Raw genomic sequence first — 23,833 nt, forward strand, 5'->3', positions numbered from 1 at the left:
CAATTTTGTGAAGCAGGAACGCACTCACCTTCTTTGCAAATCACTCCGAACCGGTTTCAATGTATAGCTGTGGAATCTGGCTCTCAAAAAAGGCCGACTTCAAAAATAGGAACGCAAGAAGCTGAGAAAACTTGGTCTCATTAGACAAGACTTATTAGTTTTCCAGAAACGTTTGCACGTTTTCGTAATCAAAGCTGCAGGTTTCAGTGGATTCGTCCTTCCATAGTTTGATATCTCTTTCGACACCTCCAAAAATACCACCTCTGATCTCTGTCCATCATCAGAAACACGTTTTCGCTAGCCGACAAAGGAAAGAACACCGTTGCTATTCATCTCATACTCTTTTGTGACAAGTGTTTCTTTTGTAATATGAAAAAATTGCAAAAATAACCTGTTCGTGTTCTTTCGTTAGTCTGAGTTCGAGGAAAAACTCTATCTTTCAGTATTTTACTCCGTTGAGCTTTGGCTAAACGTGAGACTCAACTGGAACTCCATTATTCTTAAGCTAATTGCAAATTTCCAGCATTCGGGCTTTTAGAGTCCTTTCGAAGAAGGTAAACCACTGCCACCACTATTTTTTTTTGCCATTCTCCGCTAGTCAATGTTCTGCCGCCTGTCTGTCGTTATTTTTTCCTCGTGGTTCGTGGACTGTAGTACTGCGATGGTGATGATCATTCGAACATTCTAGCTAATTTGCTGCATACTTCTTCAGGAAATCTGATCAAATCCGAGGATTTTCGGTTCATACAGCTCCTTATTTTCACGTCTTCTGTTTTGTTTCCGTTTAACACAGTAAGGGTCATTTATACCTAGTATATATCTAGTACGAAGCACTGCTTAGGATGTGGAAACCAGCAAAATTTCATTTCCTTGGGAGCAAATGTCATTATTTGGAGATTTTTAATTCTTAGAACACGTTTTTGGGGAGATCCTGTACATTTCTAGAAAGAAATTTGATAAATAATAAAAATTCACTTTCAAACCCGCAAATTTCGAAATTTTGATCGAAAATTATCTTCAGCTTTCAGATCCGGAATAGAAGCTCTCGCTATAGACTGCCGAAAGTAATTGAACGTGAGACTGATTATATGACAGAGTGAGAGGAAATATATATTAAAAATTACTTTGTTTTGATTCGAATGAAAAAAAACAACACTCCTCCTTCCACCGTTAATAGCAGTGCACTTCGCAGATCAAGTACATGCTACTAAACACCTTTATATCTGTTCCATAGATGCAGTGCCTTTCCCTTGCCAGGGAGAACTGAGAGGTTTTTGCTCATGCAGTGAATCCGTTCATCCGATTCCGTGTCTATTTTTCCTTCGCCAGGTTTGTGAGCTCCTCGATCTCTTCGCGACGCTGTTTTTGCCACAGCGATAAACTAATTGCAGTCAAATTCGCTTCAAAGGAGTTGTGTGTTGTGTTTTTCGCAGACGTTGTCTTATGTTCAGTCGGCAGCGCCGAGCGACTTGTTCGTCGACGAGATGGCGTGTGAAATTGGGGTGTGGTCGCGGAAATACACGGATAACAGCAATTAGACTGTGTGTCGTCGTCGATGACTAAACTGACAACATGTTGTCCTTGACGAATTTGTTTGTTGCGACATTTATCGGCATTCCAAGTTCCGTCTCGTCTTTTTTTCCGTCCACCGATCTTTGCTCCCTTTCCGGTAGCAATGGTCATCGCCGACGTTGTTGAAAAAAACGCCCAATCGTCAATGGAAATTTATGTTCTGCTGAATCTAATCAATACAATCCGTTCATTTTTCGCGTCCTTTTTCTGTTTTATTTCGCAATCTCGCGATCACTATGTGGAGTGTTCACAGCTGATCACGTCCATGAGAACCGTGATTCACTACACTTTCATTACACCAGCACTCAATACCATATTAGTCACTGCAGTTCTATCCTTTTAACATCTTTTCTTACGTCAAAGTTCCCCCAGCTCGGGAACTTTTTCCGAAGAGTTGATCCCTCCTGGGTAGATATCGTGGTGGTCGTATTCGCTCACGATCTTCTCCGCCACTCATTCCGCAGATACTTTCTGCATGCAAAGGCGAATCCTTCTTTCATATTTTTTCTGCTTTCACAAAATTTATAACTCATGCTCTTCATCGCAACTGCAACTCTTATAACCTATTATATAATAATCGAACGCTGTTTTCTCGGGAATTTTTTAACCAGCTCTTTTTACCCAGCTTATTGAGAGGTTTCAACACCTTCATGCACCTAATTGTAGACCCGTTGTAGTGTTCTAGCTTAAGAATTGGAGAGAAACCTGAACCGTAGTGTGTACTATTATATGAACTGTAACTATTTGTAATTTGAAGCACACATTTTTGTTCTTCAGTCAAGAGTCCAGTCAAGAATATTGTTCTTGAGAAGATGAACTCACTTTAAAAATCAGCTATGCTGTTCATACCATTTCTCGTAACCCCCTTAATCTTCTCGAAAATCAACCTACATCTCGACAAAAATATTTTACCCCGTTTCAAATGCTCACTTCTAATTTCTCAGGGAAAATCTACACAAATGGAAATTTGGGGTAGCTAAAACATACCGGAAGGCAGCTTATAAACGCACCCCAGGAAGAATTGGTATAAGTAAGCTTACGGAAACCATTCTGCAAATCTGTACGCCACCAGTCACCATCGTAGCTCATCCATTTTTTGATTTCACCAAAATAAACACTACACTTATAATTGGTGTTGAACTCCTGAAATCTTGATGGTAACATGAACTTTTCATGAATGTTTGCGGATTTTTCCCCATTACAAGCATTTTATGACAGATCCACCATATGGGCGGTTAGAAATTAGCAAGAAATACGTAGCTGGCACCGTTGTGCACAAGAAATGATGTTTGGATATAAGAATGAGGTAAAAGGATGAAACATTCATCGTTGATCAACCCTACTTTCTTTTCTTTTTCTTTTTTTCTGATTCTGAACGGTAGTCTGACCCCACAGGTTTTGTGAGCGCGTGCGCGATCTGTACGGTGGCTTGATATATGATCCAATGCCTTGCGAGGGGCAGCAGTTGTGTCGTGTCAGAGTCCCTACCGTTCGAGATCTGTATGATGACATTTTTCGAACCCAAGGGGCGAGAGGACTGCACTGGATCGGTTTCGAACGCGCAGATGTAGTGGTGACGTTTCACGTGCGGTACGCCAGTGTCCATACCTTAGGGTCAAGACGACATGAAACCCTGCGCAATTGCGCAAGTGGCTTCGCTCGAAGCGGCGCGGTGGACTCAGATTTGAAATAGAGTTGGGACCATTGCGAACTGCAGCAAAGAACGGTGCTATTAAGTGTTCTCCCTTGATTGGAACCGTTACCCTCCATTGCGTTGCTTTGAACGCAGCCGCCTACGCAACTGCACCGTTCTTGATGTCGCTTTGACACTACTATACACCAATGTTTATTCTGCACTGCAACAATTCAGTGCCTCTTGCGAGGGGTTGGAGGCAACTTTTCAACTTTTCCTTCCTTACTTCCACAAATTTCCTCTGAACTGCGCCTGACACGAGATGAATGATTCGAATTTATGGATTCGAGCGTGGTTAACCCCATCATATCGCAATGATGAACTCGTGAGTATCTAATTGAGCTTCAGGTGCAAACGAAGATGTTGCTTTTCTATTCAATCTATTTCTTTTCATACGGATTCCTCTAACTGGAAATATGGACATGGAAACCAGTTTTGAAACCGGATATGTAATGTGACAGTCTTTTTCTCAAATACTGGACAGTGAACAACTTCAACACAGATATACTTACATGCGAAAATCAATCAGCACAGCCCAATTTCATCGAACGTGTCTCTTTACTCTATGTATTAGTATTCGTAATATTTTATCATACCTTTGCATTTTCACTATTTTTAATCTAAAATACATCAGGAGGAATGGCTCAGCTTTTTATGTTCACTATTCCTTTCCTTAACCCTGCAGATGTGTCAACACCTCTCTAATTCTGCACTTTGAGAAGAAAGGAGAACGCCCACATCTTTTATTCCGATCTCTGAAATCCTCCTGCTCACTCTTCCTAGCAGAAGGGCGAAAAAATTCCTCACTCACTAATTTCTATCCTGCAAAGCAAAGGGAAATTATCAGAACTGCGTTGTAGCCTCTCAAAGTAATTAGATTTCCTCAAACTTTGTAATTAAAGGTTTGGCATCTTCAATTTTTTCGAAATCTTTTGAAATTCACTCCAAAAGTCACTGTTTTAGGTAGTAAGTTAATATAAAAACAACACCTTCCTCCATCTCTTTCATTCACGTCATGTTGTCACACGGCCTGAGTTTTTTTTTTCAATTTTCACCTCTGTCCTGGTATATTTAAAAGCAACTGAATTCTCCAGGAGCGTCGTTATTTTTCCTGAAATCAAAATCTTTCAATTCTGTCATCAAACTTTCACTGGACCTTTAAAAAATCAAATTTTTTACCTTGACTCAAACCCGAAGGTACGTAGCTCCGCTCCCAACGAGATTCAGGGTGTGAGATTTTCTTTGCACTTTCCTTCTCGAATCCGATAGAAGATGAAAGAAATTTGTCTTAAAAAATTTGCGTATGAGGAAATAGTTGTTGCGATTTTTGCAGGAATAAAACAGTTATGGCATAAGTTTTTTTTCTCGCCTCTGATCAGACATATTTTAAAGAAACCCGATGAGTAATGACCCGACACAATTTATGAAATTAATCCCACTATTTAGAACAAACTGTTTTCAAAAAGCATATAAACTCATCTGATATTCTCAGATTACATTGATTACAGATTGCAGTCAGTTCATTTTTCTCGTCGGATTTTAATTAATTCTTGTTTTTTTTTTCTGCCATCGATTACATTCGCATGTTTTGTGAAGTTACACAACGGTTGTTGTAAATGTTGTAGCTCGTTTGTCACTTGCGGTTATGAGTTCATGTGAAAAATGAGGTCTGATCCGAGTTCGCAAGTGACGCAGCTCTCTAATAATGAAAACATGTGGTTGTTAGTCACACTTACCTGGAAATAATACAGCAAAATGTTATGAGAAGTTTTCTTTCTGATCCTTGTCAATTTTTGTCCTCCTCTCCTCTTGTACTCCAATTTTCCATACAATTATATTGTTAATAACGGTGAAACGAAAACGGAGGAGTGCATCGACAGGGGTTGGGACTTAATCTAAAGAGTTAAGAAGCAGAGGAGTCAAGTCCCGCTTTGGCTTTCTACAGAAGAACTGACAAATTTCAATCCGTGACTAATACGGCATAGAAAGTTTTGCGGATTTTTTTTCATATTTTGAATACTAATGTTGAGGTTGCAATTTCTTAGAGGTAATACACCAGTAAATCATTTGAAACATTTTATTTCTTCGGACCGCTACCGCTTCAAGAGATGAATATCTATTTAAGACATGAAAACTCCATGGTTGAGGGTTAATTCGTGCGTAAAAAGGTACAGAAAGCTGTACAGAAATTGGTGGAGTGGTATTAGAGTGAACTGAACTCCGATCCACTGAAAACCTCGCAACTAATTCGAGATGTTCGACTATTTGGAAAGAAATCTAAGCTAGACCACTAGATCAATTCTTTTTTCCACCAGCAGGGTCGTTTTGCAAAAAGTATGTGGAATGGAGCAATATTGGGGTACACTAATCAATATAATTTTACCCTCTAGGCGTTATTTCCCTTGATTAGAATTTGTTGCCTGAAGATATTTGCTACTGTGAAAAATCGTAGAGGAGAACTCTGCACTCTGCGTACCTTTACCCTCCTCCCTTCTCAGTTTATCACCCTGATTCCAGCACAATGCAGTCAAGGAAAAAAACCCTTCGAATAAGCTATTCATTCCCGTCCACCACTGCATTTGAAAAGAAATTACGTGTTACTGACCTTTCATGCTGGTAATTGGGTGTAACTCTTAAACTAATACGAAGAGAGAAAAGTTTAATTGTTCCCCAAGCGTTCTCAAGTAGTGATCAATTTGGAAAGGCAAAATGGATTGTGTTGTTCTCGAAAAGAACAGTGTGACGTGTGAAACTCTATTAAAGTGGGCTGCTACATCAACGCTACAGCTTACATCGATGTAAATCGTGCGTATAATCTTGATATTCGCACTTCTTCCGCTCTATATAGTGGATATCTTTTCCCACGAATTTGCTCCAAATAAGTGCGAAGTTTTCTGAATGCTATTTCTACTCTTTTTTATTGTTGATACCATTTTTAGTGTTTTTGTTTCAGTGTTTTTTACGTTAGTAAAAAAATACAATTATTATGAATGCATCATGCAGATAGAACTGTGAATATGGATTATATAATATATATATATATTGTATTTTACGGATTATAAATCAGATGTTATATTTTATGGATTATAAATCAAATATCAAAAATCTGCGAAAATGGAGAAGAAATTAGCTTCATTTTCGTTCCCTGTGTAAACCTTCCACAAAAATTGTGTATGTGACGTTTTTGTGCTCAAAAGTTTAAGTTTAAGAGAGCATCTTGAAAAAAGTGTCCAGCAAAGTGCAGACGAAATTTTTCTGTATTTCTTTTCAGGCATCCCTTCTCTATGCTTTTCTATTTCATATTTAGACCTTCGACAGCTATGGTTATTGATCTCCTCCTCAGGTGTACACCTATACAACCACAGGCTATTACTTTTTTGTTTAAATTTGCTGTTTGTGCAGAAACGTTTCTCCCCAGAGTCTTTATTGAAGCATTAGTGACAAGGAGTGACCGCGTGCGCATTGTAAAACCTGAGAGTGTATTGCGAAAAGCTAATTCTGTTAAAGAAATTTCATTCGACCAGGATCTGATCACGATATCTAAAATCCACTAGTATATTTTTCTTTAACGTCTCCAGAAAGTAGTGTGTTACATGCATTTGCGATGTTTGCAAAATCAAAAAATCATCTGACATGAATTCTTTTAGTGTTCTGATATTTCTGTTATCTCAGTTTCAGTTTTTCCATCTTTTCGGTACAGTTGTTCACTTTATCGAGAAAAGTTATCTCTATGTCTTGTTCCATCTTTAACCTGTCAGCTGACACCGCTTCAACAATAATCGTTTTCAAAGAAACTCGAAACTATTCCCTCTGATATTTCACCTCTTTCTGTTAATTTCCTCTTCAAATTTTGGATTTATTGCTTCACTTCTATTATTTTTATCATCTTCTTGCTTTGGTCATCTCCTTGACCTCCTTTCCAAAAATTTTTTTCACGCATTTCTCTTCAAAATTTCACAAAGCGGTTTAAAGATAAAATCCAAGAAAAAAGTTGCGGTTAATAACTTAGCATTTACATAAAATCGAATACAATTCTATGGAAACGAATCAGATGCGCTTAAATGACTGCAAAAATGTCACTCACAAGAGACATTTGAGAATCTCATCAAAGGATATAGAACTAGAACCCTTCTCTAATTAATTAATTAATTAGAACTAGAACTAGAAAGAAAAACTCGTTCAGCTCAAAGATCGTTTCTATCGATTTTTGCAGAATAGTATCCTGAAACCCTTGGGGAGAAGCGACGTTGTATTAAAAGGTTTCCAAAAGAAACAAAGAAACCACGTTTTAAGAGGAGCAGGTGTAGAGAAAGGCTGTGTTACGAGTTCCCTTGCATGGCTTGCATTAGTGTTCAGACGTGACCTATGTAAATACATAGGTCGTTTGGAAGGGCACTGTATTCCCTGTGCTCATCTCTGATCTCTTGAAAAATTCCGCCCTTAATAACTTGTGATCCCTCGAAAAATAAGTTTTTTAGGCTTTTCGCGTAATTGAGCGTAAACCATCGTGTTCACTACGATCTATAGATTCATTGCCAAAAAAAAAACCAGAACGACTTGGACGCTGACACTGTCTTGAATTTAAGAGTCCCTTCTTCATGTAAATTTCTTAAAAACTGCTAAATGAATTCCCCCCCTAGGCTCGATCAAAACTAAATCAATCTAGCGAGTGCTCCATCACTCATAGTGGTGAATGGTTGAGATGATTTTTTCTTGAACAATATTAGATTCCTGCGTATTATTTGTGACTATTCAACGATGTCCTAAAATGTTCATCCCATCGAAAACTTGAAATGGTTGTTTGTTAGTCGATTACTTCTCCCTGTTTCCAATTCTTTCTACCAATAAAAATTTCCATCACTGCCCGCTGAATAACTAAGTCCGTTTCTAACAACGCTGACATCATCGTCATTTCAGACTTCGCATATGCACTGATTGTCTGATGCTAAAAAGGGCTCTTCTCCAGTGCTTTCTCATGCTGGTATGCTCTGAGTTTGTACTCAACAAGAAGTGGCATCCTTACAAAGGCAGACGATACGATTTAACTCTTTTTATTCGGTGAGGATTAATCTATTCTCGCTATCAAAATCGAAGTACCGTACTGAAAAAATGTGCAGACAACTTTCTCCTTGTTCTTGGAATCATGAGCGGGATATCCATCTGTCACATCTTTTTTCTTCTACTTATGGCGTATTTTTTGAAATAAAAATTTGTTTCCAAAATCGCAGAGGATCGCCAAAAACCTTTCTTGTACTTTAGTAATCACAACGTGACAGACGCCACGTTCTTCCGGCTCGTGGGCGTGGACAACACGGCTGATTTCAATGTGTCCGCCGGCAACACATTTGAACACACTTTTGAGGTGAGCACCCATCGATCATCTCGGGTCAACTGTAGCTGTTCTCATTGGAATTCACAATTATATGATGTATGAGAAGAAATCGTAGATTTAAAGGTCCGGCGGAAAGGCTACTGGACACTTTTTGTCGAATTCCCTGGAGATCGATACGCGAAGTCGCCACGCAAGGTAAACTATATTTTCTGACTGGATAGAAGAGATAAGGAACCTGACCTACCATCACTTTCCTCCACCAATAAGAAATCTTCATTTTTAATTGCCAAATAACTGCTTTACCTACTGACAGCCATTAATTTTATCGTCTACTCAGAAATTCAACGAGAATTGTTTCTTTGTTCAAGGGAAACCTCGGACTGTTCATGTTCTTTTTTTGGTGATGCAGAGCTATGTACGTTTACCTCTGTTATGTCTGGAATTCTGGTTTTCCGTGTGTTAATTAGACGATAACATGCATTTTTCTGCCAGAATCCAGCTCAATCCAGCTAAGTGTACAATTGCAATGATCTCATTACTTTTCGAAAACTTCTGCTCTCTAAGACAAATATTCGAGACAAAGTATCAATTCGACTGGCAATTCGTCGATTTTTGTCAGCGCGACAGTCCACTTTATACGTTCCTGCGAACGTCCTGTTCCTATTCACAGCCACCTCTGCCAAACAACAGTGATACCTCCAAAATGAAGGACATTTTTGCGATCAACTCCGTGGATCAAATTATCGAATTCCTCCGTCGAAGCATTTCAGAGAATCAACATCACCTTACAACATTACATGCAAGAAGGCTGTCATTGACCGCCGGGGTTATTAATAAACTATTCCTCCTCCGAACCGAACATAATCACAGGAGAATGAGTTCCTCCTCTTACCTCTGATTGCAATAGCAAGAAGGACAGCATAACATCTACTTCCTCATCTATTTCATTCACTACCCAGCTTCGTGTTTTCAGATAATATCGCGAGATTCGTACCGGAGATGGGTGATGGAAGTGTATTACTATCCAGGTGCTGTTGGTTTCAGCGAATGGCACAAAATGGGACGGAAGAGGGACTTAAACAAACAAGGCTGAGACGCAGCTAGTCGCATAGATGCACAACAGCTTCTCATTGCCGTATTCAGTGATTACTAGTGTAGTAACAAACTCCTTTGTCTTCGCTAGCATTTTGCCTTTCCTTTTTGAAATTTGTAGTGTTGAGCTTTACTTCTCACGATACTGCCAACCCTGTGTTTATTGCAGTCCTATTAATATTTTTTATTCAAAATAATACGATTTACATGAGCCATGGTGATGATCCGAGGCTAATTTGATGTAGACATTGTGCGAAAATAAAAGAGAAAATTTGCCTTCTCAAACTACTCATCTGTATAGTATAAAATATACTTTATAGCAACTTTTCTTGCATAATAAACATCATTTTCACAAGTCACATGGGTGGCGGTTATACTTCTTGAAGTTGTCGACTGCTGCTGCACAGTTCGCGTTGATTGCCCTCAATGCAAGTTTTTCGCTGCATATTTTTCGAAAATTGCGAGCACCGACGAGAACGGTGGGACAAAGAACGAATCACTGGGTTTCTGTACAACACGTGTCAAGGAGAACTGTTAGCAGAAATAGGCGACAGCTCTTTCCTCCACTCCTCTACTGAGACAGGTCACAAAGCAAGTATTTCTCATTTTTCTCTTTGATTGCAAATACCTCCTCTGCCGAACATGTTGTACTGCCGCAATTGAGGTAATTCCAACGAGACTTTTATTGAAGAAATCAGGGTCGCAAATGTAATCGTGTATATATATATATATATATATATATATATATATATATATATATATATATATATATATAATTACACAAAGCGAATGAATCTACTATCCAGTTCCCCAGAATGCTGGTATAGAAGGATGAAAATGGTATAAAGGTCGGTGAAATTGCGTAAGCGGCTGCGCTCGAAGCAGTGCAGTGGAGCGTAATGGTTAGGATCGCCAGGGGTCCCTTGCCAGCACCATTCATAGTTGCAATTCGCCAGGAGCCCAGCACAAATTTGGATACAAATCGTTATCTCCACCGCACCGTGCTCCGTGTCATTTTTACGCGAACTATACCTGTGATGATGTTAAGCAACTGTTAACGAACGTGCAACAATCTCACGGCCCACGGGATGATACGAATAGCATAAAGTCATTGGTAACAGGTATACGCTCCTTTCCGTTCATCATGCATGGACCAGTTCCAGTTCCTACCAGTTTTATAAAAGGCCTCTAGAACCGTTTTGAAAGACATCCCTCTCTATCCAGACCAAGCGCCGAAGATTCTGCACTTCACATCATTATCATTTCACATTGTGCCATCACGTCATAAATATAAATACGGTTGCATGTTATGCCTTCCATCTGGTGAATCACTCTCAAACGTCTCATCATAGGGATACACAGTGGACCACACAAATTACTTGGATGTTCATGAAAACTGTATTGTTTTGCGACAACAGCACTGCTCCGAATTGTGGCACCAGTCACAATATAAGAAATGAAGAGAAGGCACGAGCGGACTCTAGCAGTAAATGGAGTAGTTCCGCTCATTGTTCACGATCTAGTGTGGAACTGCGATGCAGCTCAGCGCGGATATGCTCACGTTTTCCTGATCTCGTACTTTCGCAGTTCAAGACGTTTTTCAAACTATATTGACGACACTACTTCACTTTTGCAGAGCCACCGGAAAAGGATTTTGATAAACTAGCATTTAGCGACTTCACATGGCTGTAATACATTGTGTCTGCTCGCTTTGAATTCTTGACACACACCTATTTCGGATAGAAGTCATGACATAACGGTAGTAGATGTAGTACCAATACACAAGTGGCAAGGGAGCCATCACTGGTTCTTCTGTTCCACTCATGAAACAAAGACCAGGCACTGAAACAAGTCTTAGAAAGAAGGTCCTCTGAATTGTGTCACTGACTTTTTAAAAATGTTGCGCTGAGAGCATCCTTGACCAAGGTCCTCACGTGTCGCTCCCTTTATCCAAGAAATACCACATCACGGCAGTGTTTGTGCAGCATTTTAGATCGCGCTTGCAACCCCTGTTCGCTTCGAGGTTTGAGAACTGCCTACCTTCACTGCAGAAAACTGGGCAACTTCCTCGGAGAATAGATGAGACCATCCTTCACGACAACAGTCACCTCACGTGGCAAACTCGTGCAGGCAAAGAATCTAGGGTCTTTTCCGTTTCCCCAACAACGGACAACTCAAATATGCGAGAACCTCAGAGTGAAGCTCCATGTCTTTACCGACGGGAAATCCCACTAATTTTAGCACGGATTATCTATGTTATATCCTACCAATGATGGAAGCTTTTGAAAATGAGTGCAGAAACAATCCTTTTAGATACGATTTTGGTAGCTTCTAGAATATTCTAGAAGGTCCTGCTATAGCGGACTACAAAAATCTGAACGACTACAGCATTGCACTCATTAAGGGGATATCTGAAATCGTCCTACAACATATGGTTTTTTTCTGTGCGTTAAAGGCATCACCCCACGAATCTGAGGTGGTGCAGATTTCAGGTGGAGTATTCGTACACGGGATGGGAGACTACGGAGAAGGGAGTGATTCCGTCCATTTCTTCCTAAATGCTGTAAAAAACGGCCCGGAAGAAGCGGCACCGCACAAGGCTGGCGCGCTCCAGTCGAACTTCTTGTAGAAAAAAGTACGCCAAAACGCCTTAAGCGGTATCTCCCGTGCCGTTTTTACGGCAATTTGGAAGAAATGGACGGAATCACCCCCCTCTCCGTAGTCTCCCATCCCGTATACGAATACTCCACCTGAAATCTGCACCACCTCAGATTCGTGGGGTGATGCCTTTAATAGCACAACGTAAACTCCGGGTTCTGCTGCCGACTGTAGTTAAGAATTAAAACAGCAAATTGAGTTTTTTTTATTCAGCAAATGTTCCAGATCTTTCCATTGAAGGCATCACCCCATGAATCTGGAGTGGTGCAGGTTTCAGGCAGGTAATGCCTATATGGAGTAGTAAACTGTAGGGAAGAGGATGATTCCCTTCATTTTTCCCTGTACCAGTGTAAACAGTCGGCTCCGGATGCGGTCCCTTACGACGTCCTCTATCGCAATGCGCCACCATTGCGCTCGCCCCTCCTGCGATTCGTCGAAAACCCACTCGGAGGAGTCGCAGGAAGGGCCGGAGCGCAAAGGTTGCTCCTTGCAACAGAAGCCGTGGTAAGGGTCGTTCGTTTACACTCGTACGGGGAGGGATGAATGGAATAACCTTCTTCCACACAATCTACGACCCCGTATACGCATTACCCGCCTGAAACCCGTACCACCCCAGATTTGTGGGGTGATGGTTAATATTCCGCGCATTTTAGAGCGAGAATCCAAGACACAGGAAGTTATTGCCATTATACAGAGAAGAGTGTCACTGATTAGTGTATGTCCAGTATTTGATTAATATTCGTAATCAGAACTGAGCCGCCTTCTGATTGGTGACACGTATGAACAACAGTCGCTATTATAAGTCTGTGGTTCTTTTCATGTGAATGTAGATCTGGTATTGGAGAGAATAAATCACAAATCACTTTCCACCCAATCTTAATGTTCCTCTGCCAACTTGATCTGGTAGACGATAAACACATTTTTTTTTGCGTTACATCTCAACAAAGCTGAACACAACACCCACTTTCTATGCAATAGCTATTGCAGGTCAGCAATTTCGTAGAATTCTAGTCTAGAGCTCAGGTGGCAGTACGCTCCTCCTCCTAAAAAGCAGTGTATCACGACTTTGATGAAACCAACAGCGAAAGCGTAGAATTCGGATAGTAGATTGCGGAATCCAGCGTGGTACCGCTCATCTTTCCCTAATCGTCGTAAAGAAAAACGGTCTGCAATGAGTTACGTTAGAACGCGTCTATATGTACACGTTCCGGTCCTCTTAGCAGCCTATTCATTTGTCTCAGTTAAATAGACTGATGAGAAATCATCATTGATCTTCAATCGCTCGCACGGCGCGTGCAGCGCGTTTTAACTGAAAAGTCTTCCACGCCGTTTTTTACGATGACTAGGGAAAGATGAGCAGAACTACGCTGGGTTCTGCAATCTACCACTCTACATTCTACGCTCTATCTCTCTCTCTCCCTCTATATATATATATATATATATATATATATATATATATATATATATATATATATATATATATGTATATATATGTATATATATATATATATATATATATAATAGCATGATAACATGAAGCACGGACGTAAGCGGCTACGCTCGAAGCGCCGCGGTGAGGACCGTGTAAGGATCCTCGCTACCGCCACCCATCTCTGCAGTTCGCCATGGTCCCATCTCGATTTCCCCACACCTCAGTTAGAGACCTGGCACTTAGGCTTTCCACCATCTCTAACTCCAAACCACCGGTGCTAAAGTAGTTGGGTGGGGCCACCCTGCCGCGCTATGATGGACCTGTGCTAGAAGTAGACGCGCTTTACTTCTACAGCATGTAAAATGACCATACAGTAGGAAATCGTTCTTATGTGATAAGTGACTTTCCCCTTGAAAAGGCGATAGTTCATTACTGAAAATGAATATCTGAGTCAGTAGGGGCCTCAAAACCTAAGCAGTCTTTGGGGATCCATCCAGGTAAAGCCACTAAGAAAAAAGACAGACTATTACTGCTTTGGCTTTACTAAACCCTCCACACAAGCTTACCACAAGTCACTGAGCCATATCATGTATTTCTCCCAAAGAACCGAAAATGAATTCCATAGCAATCCACGATCACCAAGCACGCATGCAACAACTTTTATCCGCGTATTCTCGACTTGTATTCGCAAGCTGGTGGGCCCAGAGAGGGTCGTTGGGTTAGCATTCATGAAGGCTGTTCACATTCGTCTGATTTGTTACTTTACGGGAATTTCCACAGTTGGGGAAAGGTCCACTCGTTCCACAGCAGTCAACGGTCAGCGCGCCACTCGTAAAACCCTTTCCTTGGACTTCGATGCAAGCTTCGGCCATGTAGTATCCAGAGTTAAGTCTTCAAGAGCAAATCAGCAGCAGAAGCCGTCATCCCAATGAAATGAGGTTTAAAGGCATCACCCCACGAATCTGAGGTGGTGCAGATTTTAGGTGGAGTATTCGTTTACGAGATGGGAGACTACGGAGAGGGGGGTGATTCCGTCCATTTCTTCCTAATTGCCGTAAAAAACGGCCCGGAAGATGCAGCGCCGCACAAGAATGGCGCGCTCCAATCGAACCTCTTGTACAAAATGGTGCGCCAAAACGAATGAAGCCGTATCTTCCGGGCCGTTTTTTACGGCAGTTAGGAAGAAATGAACGGAATCACCCCCCTCTCCGTAGTCTCCCATCCCGTATACGAATACTCCACCTGAAATCTGCACCACCTCAGATTCGTGGGGTGATGCCTTTAACGATGTGAACAGTCTCTGTTCCGTATGGCCATTTTGCACGCCGTAGAAGTACAGCGCGTTTCGCGACAACAGGTAGGTCCTACCGCGGCAGAGTGGCCCGACACAACTACATTAGCACCCAAGCATCTACGTACAGCAAAATGTTACCTCATTTTGTGAACTTACGCCTCTACACAAAACAAACAGCGACAAACACGCCCAAATGTTGTTGGGCAGTAGCGCGCGCCATAGAGAATCCTGAACTAAAGGGACGTCACCGGATCTCATCAGTCGCAGTTACACCAGGATTCATCGAACTTACGCCTAAATTGCAGCTGTTCCGCTGTTTTCTGGGGCTGAGGTTATTAAATGAGGCTGGTTCTATTCAGTCTGCATTGGAATTACTTCTATTGAGATTTGTTAAGTAATTGGGACGTCCTCTCCGGAAGACAATTCCTAAAAATTCTTCTGTTTTTTGCTACTCAGGGAGTTTTTCCTCCTCTACTTTTGTTGTAACTCGTCACGTGCGTTAGAGCAACTTATAATATGATTCTGATGGCATGATTTGCTATGATAGCTGGATTTCAGTATGTCAAATGCGGTTCCAGATCCTGATGATGTTATGGAAGCCGATTACCAAGACCATGTGAGCACTTTTGTTCATTCTGTAGACTTTTAAAAAGGTACATGTTAAGGTAGCTGATGAACCATTGGACGACTTCGACATTGACGTAGGAAACGCGAATATGGAGGAAGAATTGCAGGTTTCTGACTATAGATTAATGATTATTTGTTCTGCTTAGATCTATTGCAATATTCTTTACTAAAGGGCGAAAAAAGTTTTACGAATAGAGAAGGAACCCCTGTCCCTGAAGATACCGCTCCCGCAAACCAAAATGGTGACATGGGTATGGTTTGATTCTCCTTTCCATTGTGTTCTTTGTTTAGAACAATTAGTGTTAAGATATTACGCAAATATCAGCACAAAAACCAACGCCTTCCGTTGTTGTGAACAACCCCGCGGCGGTGGATATTGAGACGCTTTGTCAGACATATTCCACTCATTCACTGCTGATTAGGTAAATGCCGAATGTACACAAAGTTCTTCAAATCTTCCCGGTTAATGAGCTTTAGTGTTTTATTTGTATTTTAGTCTGGCTTAATTTAATTGTGTTCAGGTTACAGTTCATAGCTGACCACTGCCCTCCATTAAAGAGAGATGCAACTATTGGTATGATCAATGAATTACGCAATGTAGGTTGAATTTGAGCAAACGAATACTTCTGAGAAAGAACTGACTTGTTCAGAATACTCTGAATGTTGCACGGTATTCAGAATTAATGTCCAGCCTGGAGACAATCGAAAAACAGGCTGACGATCAGGTGTTGACTTATACAGCTTTGTTTTATTTTCATGTCATCATGGACTTAGTTAAGAACCATTTGGAGACTCCAGTATTAGACCAGGCATGGGTAGATCAGACAACACTGAAAACCGCAAATCAATTGGATTTTCTCCTTTCTGAGTACAAGAAACAAAAGGACGAGGGTGTAAAGGTAAAAATAAGGTGATCTTAGAAAAGAATCTGCAATTCAAGTGATCCAAGCATCTGAAATTGAAGGAGCCCATACGATGGCTCTTCTTAAATTCCCTCTCAATGTCATCCTAATTGATCTGCAATAAATTCTGTCCCATTTTTATTGTGGATTGGACTGGGAACGTGCACGTTTTGCTTTCAGTTTCTGTGATATGCACCAGTTATGTGTTAAATTTGTAGTGAGATAGTCAATTTGGAAGGGAAGGATCTTTATGTGTAATGGACTCCTCGTTTGATGAAGAAAAACTGAAAGATTACTGTTACTTTCCAGCAAACAAAAAAAAAAACATAATTTTAGACACGGCACTTCTTTTTCTTTCCAACCTCTGCCAAGTGTATTGTCATTCTAATGGTTAGGCTCTCCACACAAAATTTAAGGAATCTACTCGTCGTGCAATGGACGAACTCTTCCAGTATTACATTTCCATTGGTGATATCACAGAAGCTCTTCATCTCTACAGTCGCGGAATGCGAGAATACTGCAGCCAGTTCAAGCATATAATACAGGTCCAGCGAATCTCATTTAATCAAAATATCTGACTTCCCACTTTTTAGTCTTTCGTTTGTAGATGTGGATTAACTGGATGGAAGCTTCTATTTGGGTTGGTGAGTGGCAACGAGTTGATACAATTGCTGCTCAAGCAGAGCGCAGCATGAAGGAGGCAGAAGAGGCAGAATCGGTGAGTCCCTTTATCTGTGTTTAGCTAATCTTTCATTATTTATTTTTTCTGTTCTAATGCATCTCGAGTTCAGCAAGCAGGATCGACTGCTGCCGCTGCACGCACTCGTCCAGTGATTTTCGGAGTATCTTCCTCCTCCACAAATCGTAACACTGTAACTAAGTGTACCCGTTTGTTGATTAGCAGTGGAAGGGTTGGTGGCTACCTTCATATAACAACTTTTTGGTAATGTTCGCTTAGGTCCTTTACAGGCGAAGCTAGACGCTGCTTGTGGGCTTTCGAAGCTACAGTCTGGACGTTATAAACAAGCTGCCGATCGCTTTCTTAAGGTAGAGATAACCTGCTTTGTGGTCATCACGAATAGTTCATTTTTCACTGTTTTAGGTAGATTTGGATTTCTTAGACATGCCGTGGTTGTTTTCTGCTTCTGATATGGCTGTTTACTGCACTCTATGTGCAATTGCTAGTTATGATAGGACAGAACTTAAAAAGAAGGTGATCCATGATGGAAACTGCAGGTTTGTTTATGCATATGATGGAGCTGCCAGACTAGTTTTTTCTTCTCACTAATTCGACTGTTAAGTTCTGTCAACGTTTTTTCTTTGTGCTTCGATTATTTACATCTTTTATTGAAAAGATATTGTTAAGGAAATTTTTGGAGTCAGAGCCAAAATTGGTGGAATTGTTGCAGTGTATCGTAAAAAGCCAGTTTGGTCGTGCCTTGGACATATTGAAAGAGATGAAAGATAGAGTAAGTGCTCACCGTTCTCTCATTTCTTTGTAGAAGTTGCGGTCAAATTTGTGTTTCAGTTCCTGCTTGATCCATATCTCAGTTCCCATGTTGATCCGTTATACGCTGTGATACGAGAACGGGCATTACTACAATACCTAGAACCGTTTGCTTCCGCTGACTTGAATGCAATGGCAAATGTCTTCCGGACGGATTTGAGAGGTGTAAGTGTATCTACATATAACAAGGATTTTATGTGCTGTGTGCTTGGGAGAGTTATAATGACGACACGCTATTTGCAGCTAGAAGGTGAACTTGTGGCCCTTTGCGAACAAGGTCAGTTATCAGCTCGAATAGATGCCGTTGGTGCAACCATTCGTATGGTTCTCACTGATGAACGCGAAGAAAACTATAAAAAGTAAGTTTCTTAAGTAATTTTCTTATTCTATTTTTTTCTATTGTTGATGGTTTTTCTTGATCTTTTACTCTCCGATATTATTTGAATCATTCTTTTTTTAATTGCAATTGAGCATTTTCCTGCAACTTTATTGACCGATTTATGTATTGCCAATGAGTTACCGAGTTCGTGATCTGTTTAATAGCGTAGAAAATACTCTATTCGTTCCATGTGAGGGAGTGTTTGCAGGTTTCCTTAGAGTGTTTTGTCCTCGTTTCTTGTATCCTGCTTTGTTTTCAAGGTTATGGTTCAAATTGAAGAAAAAAATGCTAGGAATTGATCCGAAAACCACATTCTTCTAAAATTTCTTTGTTCTTTTATTCACTGACAATCATTTATTATGTTCTAATTCTGTAGGATGAGGTTGCGGAGCCTTATGATTTATACACTGCTTTTTAAGCTTTCCAATATAACTGTTGTAGGATAATCGACGGTTGTGATGATATGATCGAGCGATGTGAGGCAGCAATTTTGCGTGCTGTCATGCAGCAGGTGCACTTTCTCTTATGTGGATTTTTCTTCTATTTTTTAGTACCGTCTTTCTAGGCATGTATTTGTATAAGTCCTGAGGGAAGAGCAAAACGAAAAACAGCAGCGCATATCGACGATGGTGAGTTCAGCGAATCAGTGGCTCTCGTATTCCTTTTAAACTGCTTTTCGAGCTTACAGCCAGTGATCCCTCCAATACTCCGACCCGCCAGAAAGTGTCCGTACAAAATATGATGCGTGTTTTGAGAGGCCGAGTAGTACCACCACTTCCACAAGGTTCTCCAGCTGCACCGGCAGCGCCGACGAATGCTGCTGGTCCGGTAGCCAATGCAGCACCAGCCCTTCCACCCGTACCCGTCTCTATTAATAACCTGCCCACTGTACCAGCGGCAGAGAATCCGCCTAACGCTTCAGCCGCGCCTTCTGTAGGGTCGCAACAGCTTCAGGTAACATACATGTTGTGGAGGTTTCATGTCTTTCTTGACTCTTTTTTCAGATTCCATCGGAGGTTGATAGCTCGGAAGGAAGCGATGACCCTAAGGAGCCAGATTTGAACTAGAACATTGATGTTAGGTTATTCTTGTACATCTTTTTCGCACTTTTATTTTTGACGTTTCAAGCTTGATGTTTTTATTTAGTAATAATTCATTTCTATTCCGAACCTAGGTTTAGTGAAAGCGTTTTCATCTAATCATTACGTGACGAGGTTTTTTCGTGTTACCTGTGCTTCGCTCTTGTTTTCTTGTCTGCTCCGATGTCAACTAGTTCATCAGGTTTTGATACTATAAAATTACTGGTTTGTCGTCGTTGAAATATTTTTAATTTTATGGAAAGGAAATAGTATTACGCCAACACGTAAAATGTAGCAAAACACAGCTTTTTCCTTAAGATTTCTAATAATACGTGGTGCATATTCATCCATCAAAGGAAGTGAAGAGCATAAAAATAGCACGAACATAAAAAGTGCATTACCCAGTTCTCAGCTAGTTGGGAGTATTTTCTTAAATTAGAAATTGAAGGGAAGGATGCCAGCGTGTGCGATCAATGATCATGCCAAGCTACATCGTTTGGGAGACACCGCACAACTGCAGTCTTAGTCGTGCGGATCACGGTTTAAAGAGGCCCTGTCGTGCCGGTAATGCTATCTTGTAGCATAGGTACCAATACAAGAGAGCAATATGTATCTAAGAACATTAAACTAGAACAACAAAAAACAAAAGATAAGCCCATAGAACACCATCAGAAGTTCGGAGGATTTGAAATTTACTTGTTACAAATAGGAACTGATCAGTGCGTATGGAAGGGTCAAGTACCCAATTTTCTTCGTCTATATAGCAAAAAGAGGTCAATACCAATAATTTTCCCAAATATAATCGCAAGCAGATACTGGCGCATTCCATAAACTACAACTACAAATGCGGCGTGAACGCAAGAAGGGTGGTGAAATCAGTGGGTGTCGAGGGATATCATTCGCGAGCTATGTGTACTCGTGATCAGCACCGTCGATTACCCTAGAGCCCAAGATCTGTGCAACTCCATAGGTTACAAAAGGGAGAACTCGATTGTCGTCTCTGGTAATGTTCCTTGCCATCGTCGTCGTCTCGTCTAATTTTTCATCATCGGTCGTGTAGGTGTTGTTGAGCACCTGATCCTGACCCTCGTCTAATCGCACACTATATCTCGCAATTCCGCCTGTGCGATGTACGGTGTAATGTTAAGGCTGTAATTGACCTGTTGAAAGATCATACAATGCTGTTACCAAGTTTGGGTTACTTTTGATTCCTGGATGTTCATGGGGCAAAGAAGAAGATGAGCGGACAAACAGACAAAAAATGGACGTAAAAATTGACGTGTGGATGGATGGACATCTTTGCGCTTTATGTAATAGTAGATTCAGTAATGAACTTGTCTTTCTTGGTGGAAAACAACAACGTACAAGTAAAAGAAAAGAGCGGAGTATGCGTATCGTCTTGTACTTTTGCTTGGAGATTGTTTTGAATGGATTTAAATATATCTAAAATGGAACTGGTTAGGGAACCAGTAGTATGCTGAGAGCAAGCTCTACGAAAAATGTGTGTTATCAGGGTCAAGTGCGTATTATTGTGGTTATATTAATGTATATTAGTATAGTGCTTACATCTTCGACAGGCTGGGTTATGTGAGTTTTCAGATGAGCCGAATGAAATGAGAGTGCCTATGATACAAATGGAGCAGTTGCGACGTATGAGTCGCGGTTGAACACGTCCGACATACACTGTACGCACGAAAACCAATTGTACTGCGCAATTATGGCAAATGTTGTTTGATTCCCTCGTGCACGTACACTCCAAATTGTATTTCCAGTCCAGATCTATTTCTCCATTTTTTTTTCTTTTCATTCTCAATTGCTTATCCATTGCTATACCTTCATCTTTCTGGAAAAAAGATCCGGTCAGAATTTTGAAAAAACTGCGTGGCCACAAATGAAATATCTGAACATTACATAATCAAAAGAAAATATCTTCATATCAGAAAAAGTAAAGTGCAAAAGTCGCAGAAAGTATTACAAGCACGCAGGAAATTAGCCGAAGATCACATCGGTCACTCAGTACTACGGCGACCAGCTCCACGGGTGGTCAGTTGCGTGTCAAAGATGTATCGCATAACAGAACAGGCGCTTTTCAACGCTCGGAAACGCTTCGTGAACGAATGAACAAAACATAAATCGCCTCCCACTCAGCACATGCTCCCGCTTAGCCTAATCCTTTTGTTCTCGGCCATTTGGACCCTGAAAGCTTGACCTAGTTGCGATGTTCTTCTTCAGGCGCTATGCTCTCAAAACCCTTCTTTTCGTCAGTGCTGATCTTGATTTACAACATAGTTTTCAGTAACATCTACTGGGCTGAAAACTTAGTATTAGATCGCCAAACAAAAGCAGAGTTTTCACGAACTAGGGAAGATTTCTAGTGACAAAATTTACCAGGTTTCACCAATGATCTTTTTTTGTAGAATATAACAGTAAATGAACAGAACAAGACCGTTTTGTTTCTGAAGCTCGACGTTTTTGCGATATTAAAAAAAAACGTTCCCTCTAATTCGCTGCTTTTACACAGTTTTGTGAACGCTGTCAAAAAAAAAACTCCTAGTTTTTAGGATTTTAATCTTAAAAAAATCCCCACTATACTATCACTAAGCATCTCTTGCGTGTTCTCTAGTAATTAGTGAAAAAATCTATAATTTCTTATCTCTTGTTTGGAAGATTAACTTTAGGGTATTCAAGAAGGCGGTTGGAAGTTCCGGCTGGCAGCCCCAATTTTATTTTCATTTTCATTATCTCTTATCTTAACCGTTTATAACCTGCTAGCGTCTTTTGTTTATGTTGTTGTTTAGCGCTTATTTCAGCACTGGAGAGAATGACTGCTGAGCAACGTGTTTTTAGTGCTAAAAACGTTCTACAAAAAACAGCGAAAGCCACACAGCAACCGTTCGCCTACTCCGTGGGATTTTCAGCCAACATGGTACTTCAAGTGGGGGGGGGGGGAAATCCAAAAAAAAATTATGGATGTTTGAACTGAAAGGGTCCAGATTGGAATCTGTTTGCGCGACAATCAAGAATGGCCTGCCAGATCCTGCGGTCTGACCCTATGAGGCTTCTTCTAGTGAGATTTGTCTACTCTAACAGATATCATATTTCATGCGTTAATGGCCCTCATTGGACAATTAAAAAGACGACAAATTTCTACGAAAAGCCATGGTTTTATAACATTTGGGATTTCGTACCAACTTCGTAACCACCCTTAATTTAGCTCATTTGTGACTTCCAGTAGATCTAGAAAAACTAGAAACATCAACGAGACAGTTGTGTTTGGGGTCCGAGGATTGGAAGGAACTAAAGTCAACTGAAGAACACGTCACCTTATGCAATAAATTGGTGTTCACAGTGCAGAATGACTGGTTGTCACCTCAGGACCTTTCGGTTCATTTAACGGGCTCCACATATCTTAATTGTCTAAATTTAAGGCGCAAAGCGGTCCACACCGTAACAGCACAATTTCGGTGGCCCTCTCTTTTGACAATTAGTTCAATTTAGTTGAAAGAACGTTCACTCTCATTCTTAACAGATGAATCTATATCAAATTTCATTTAAGTGTGGTTTGTTTAAAAACTACCCGTCTAGGTTCCAATTTCTGGCTGAAACGAAGTATAAACAATGAAACGAGATAAAAGGACTGGTTCATACGTTTCTTCAGACCTTAATACATAATCCAATTGTTGCGTTGAATCTAAGCTCGTTCCTCTGCTTGCCGCATTTCTACCATCCGCTCATGACCTCAGAATTTGTTACAAATAAACAATCGTTCATTGAACATTGTTTACTGCTGGGCAATAAACAGTGTCTAGTAGTTATGGTGGTTGTGCATGGCGATGAAGTTTACCTCCGGCAACACCCACAGGCGTTTATGGTATCAAGAGCCTCTTTTATTATGCCATATTCCTCATATTGCCGGTCTGTATTATGTGATTTCCGCTTTCCGTCAATCGCTTACTTTTTCCGGAAGCATCTTTCTTTTTTGTGTTGTATTCCGATGATTCCCGTTCTGTATTTATCCATTACAAAAATGTTACTGAGAATGAAAATATGTTACTTCTTCATTAGTGTCGAGAAACGGTTTTGATCCCAACAATTTTATCTATTGTGAACCATAAACTTCCATAAAACTATACTACTTTCTCAGGAAAAAGATTTAATGATCAATTGTAAGCAAAACAAGGCCTTTAGAAAGCAATGCAGAGGAAGAGGCTCCTATAGGAACTAGCTGCCCTATATTATGCCCATATTCTCTTGGATTGCAACACA

At 40.6% G+C, this 23,833-nt stretch overlaps 2 protein-coding genes across 4 annotated transcripts in view; both read left to right on the forward strand.

Moving 5' to 3' along the window:
* RB195_014037 (uncharacterized protein) overlaps window positions 1–9,690 on the forward strand; it is a gene marked incomplete at both ends in the record, with an annotated part of 28,657 nt that extends 18,967 nt beyond the window's left edge. Inside the window, 4 exons of one of the 3 annotated variants that reach the window (XM_064204130.1) lie at window positions 8,183–8,323; window positions 8,525–8,627; window positions 8,721–8,792; window positions 9,571–9,690. In XM_064204130.1, coding sequence (XP_064060012.1) covers window positions 8,183–8,323; window positions 8,525–8,627; window positions 8,721–8,792; window positions 9,571–9,690 — 436 coding nt within the window. Of the gene's footprint in view, window positions 1–8,182; window positions 8,324–8,524; window positions 8,628–8,720; window positions 8,793–9,570 lie in introns of those variants that run through there. The other 2 variants (XM_064204132.1, XM_064204131.1) reach the window with 2 other exon arrangements.
* A 5,942-nt stretch (window positions 9,691–15,632) lies between these two features.
* Window positions 15,633–19,555, forward strand: RB195_014038 (uncharacterized protein; the record flags this gene model as incomplete). The annotated part of the gene is made up of 19 exons (XM_064204133.1): window positions 15,633–15,689; window positions 15,739–15,807; window positions 15,873–15,951; window positions 16,008–16,122; window positions 16,222–16,297; window positions 16,351–16,425; window positions 16,480–16,599; window positions 17,019–17,147; window positions 17,210–17,320; window positions 17,394–17,513; window positions 17,572–17,649; window positions 17,705–17,838; window positions 17,969–18,071; window positions 18,131–18,274; window positions 18,353–18,468; window positions 18,930–18,999; window positions 19,054–19,117; window positions 19,177–19,442; window positions 19,493–19,555. The coding sequence occupies 19 exons, from the start codon at window positions 15,633–15,635 to the stop codon at window positions 19,553–19,555; spliced, it is 1,989 nt and encodes a 662-aa protein (XP_064060014.1).
* Window positions 19,556–23,833: the final 4,278 nt, after the last annotated feature.

Source organism: Necator americanus, chromosome V, assembly GCF_031761385.1.
Source record: "Necator americanus strain Aroian chromosome V, whole genome shotgun sequence".
Taxonomy (NCBI): Eukaryota; Metazoa; Nematoda; class Chromadorea; order Rhabditida; family Ancylostomatidae; genus Necator; species Necator americanus.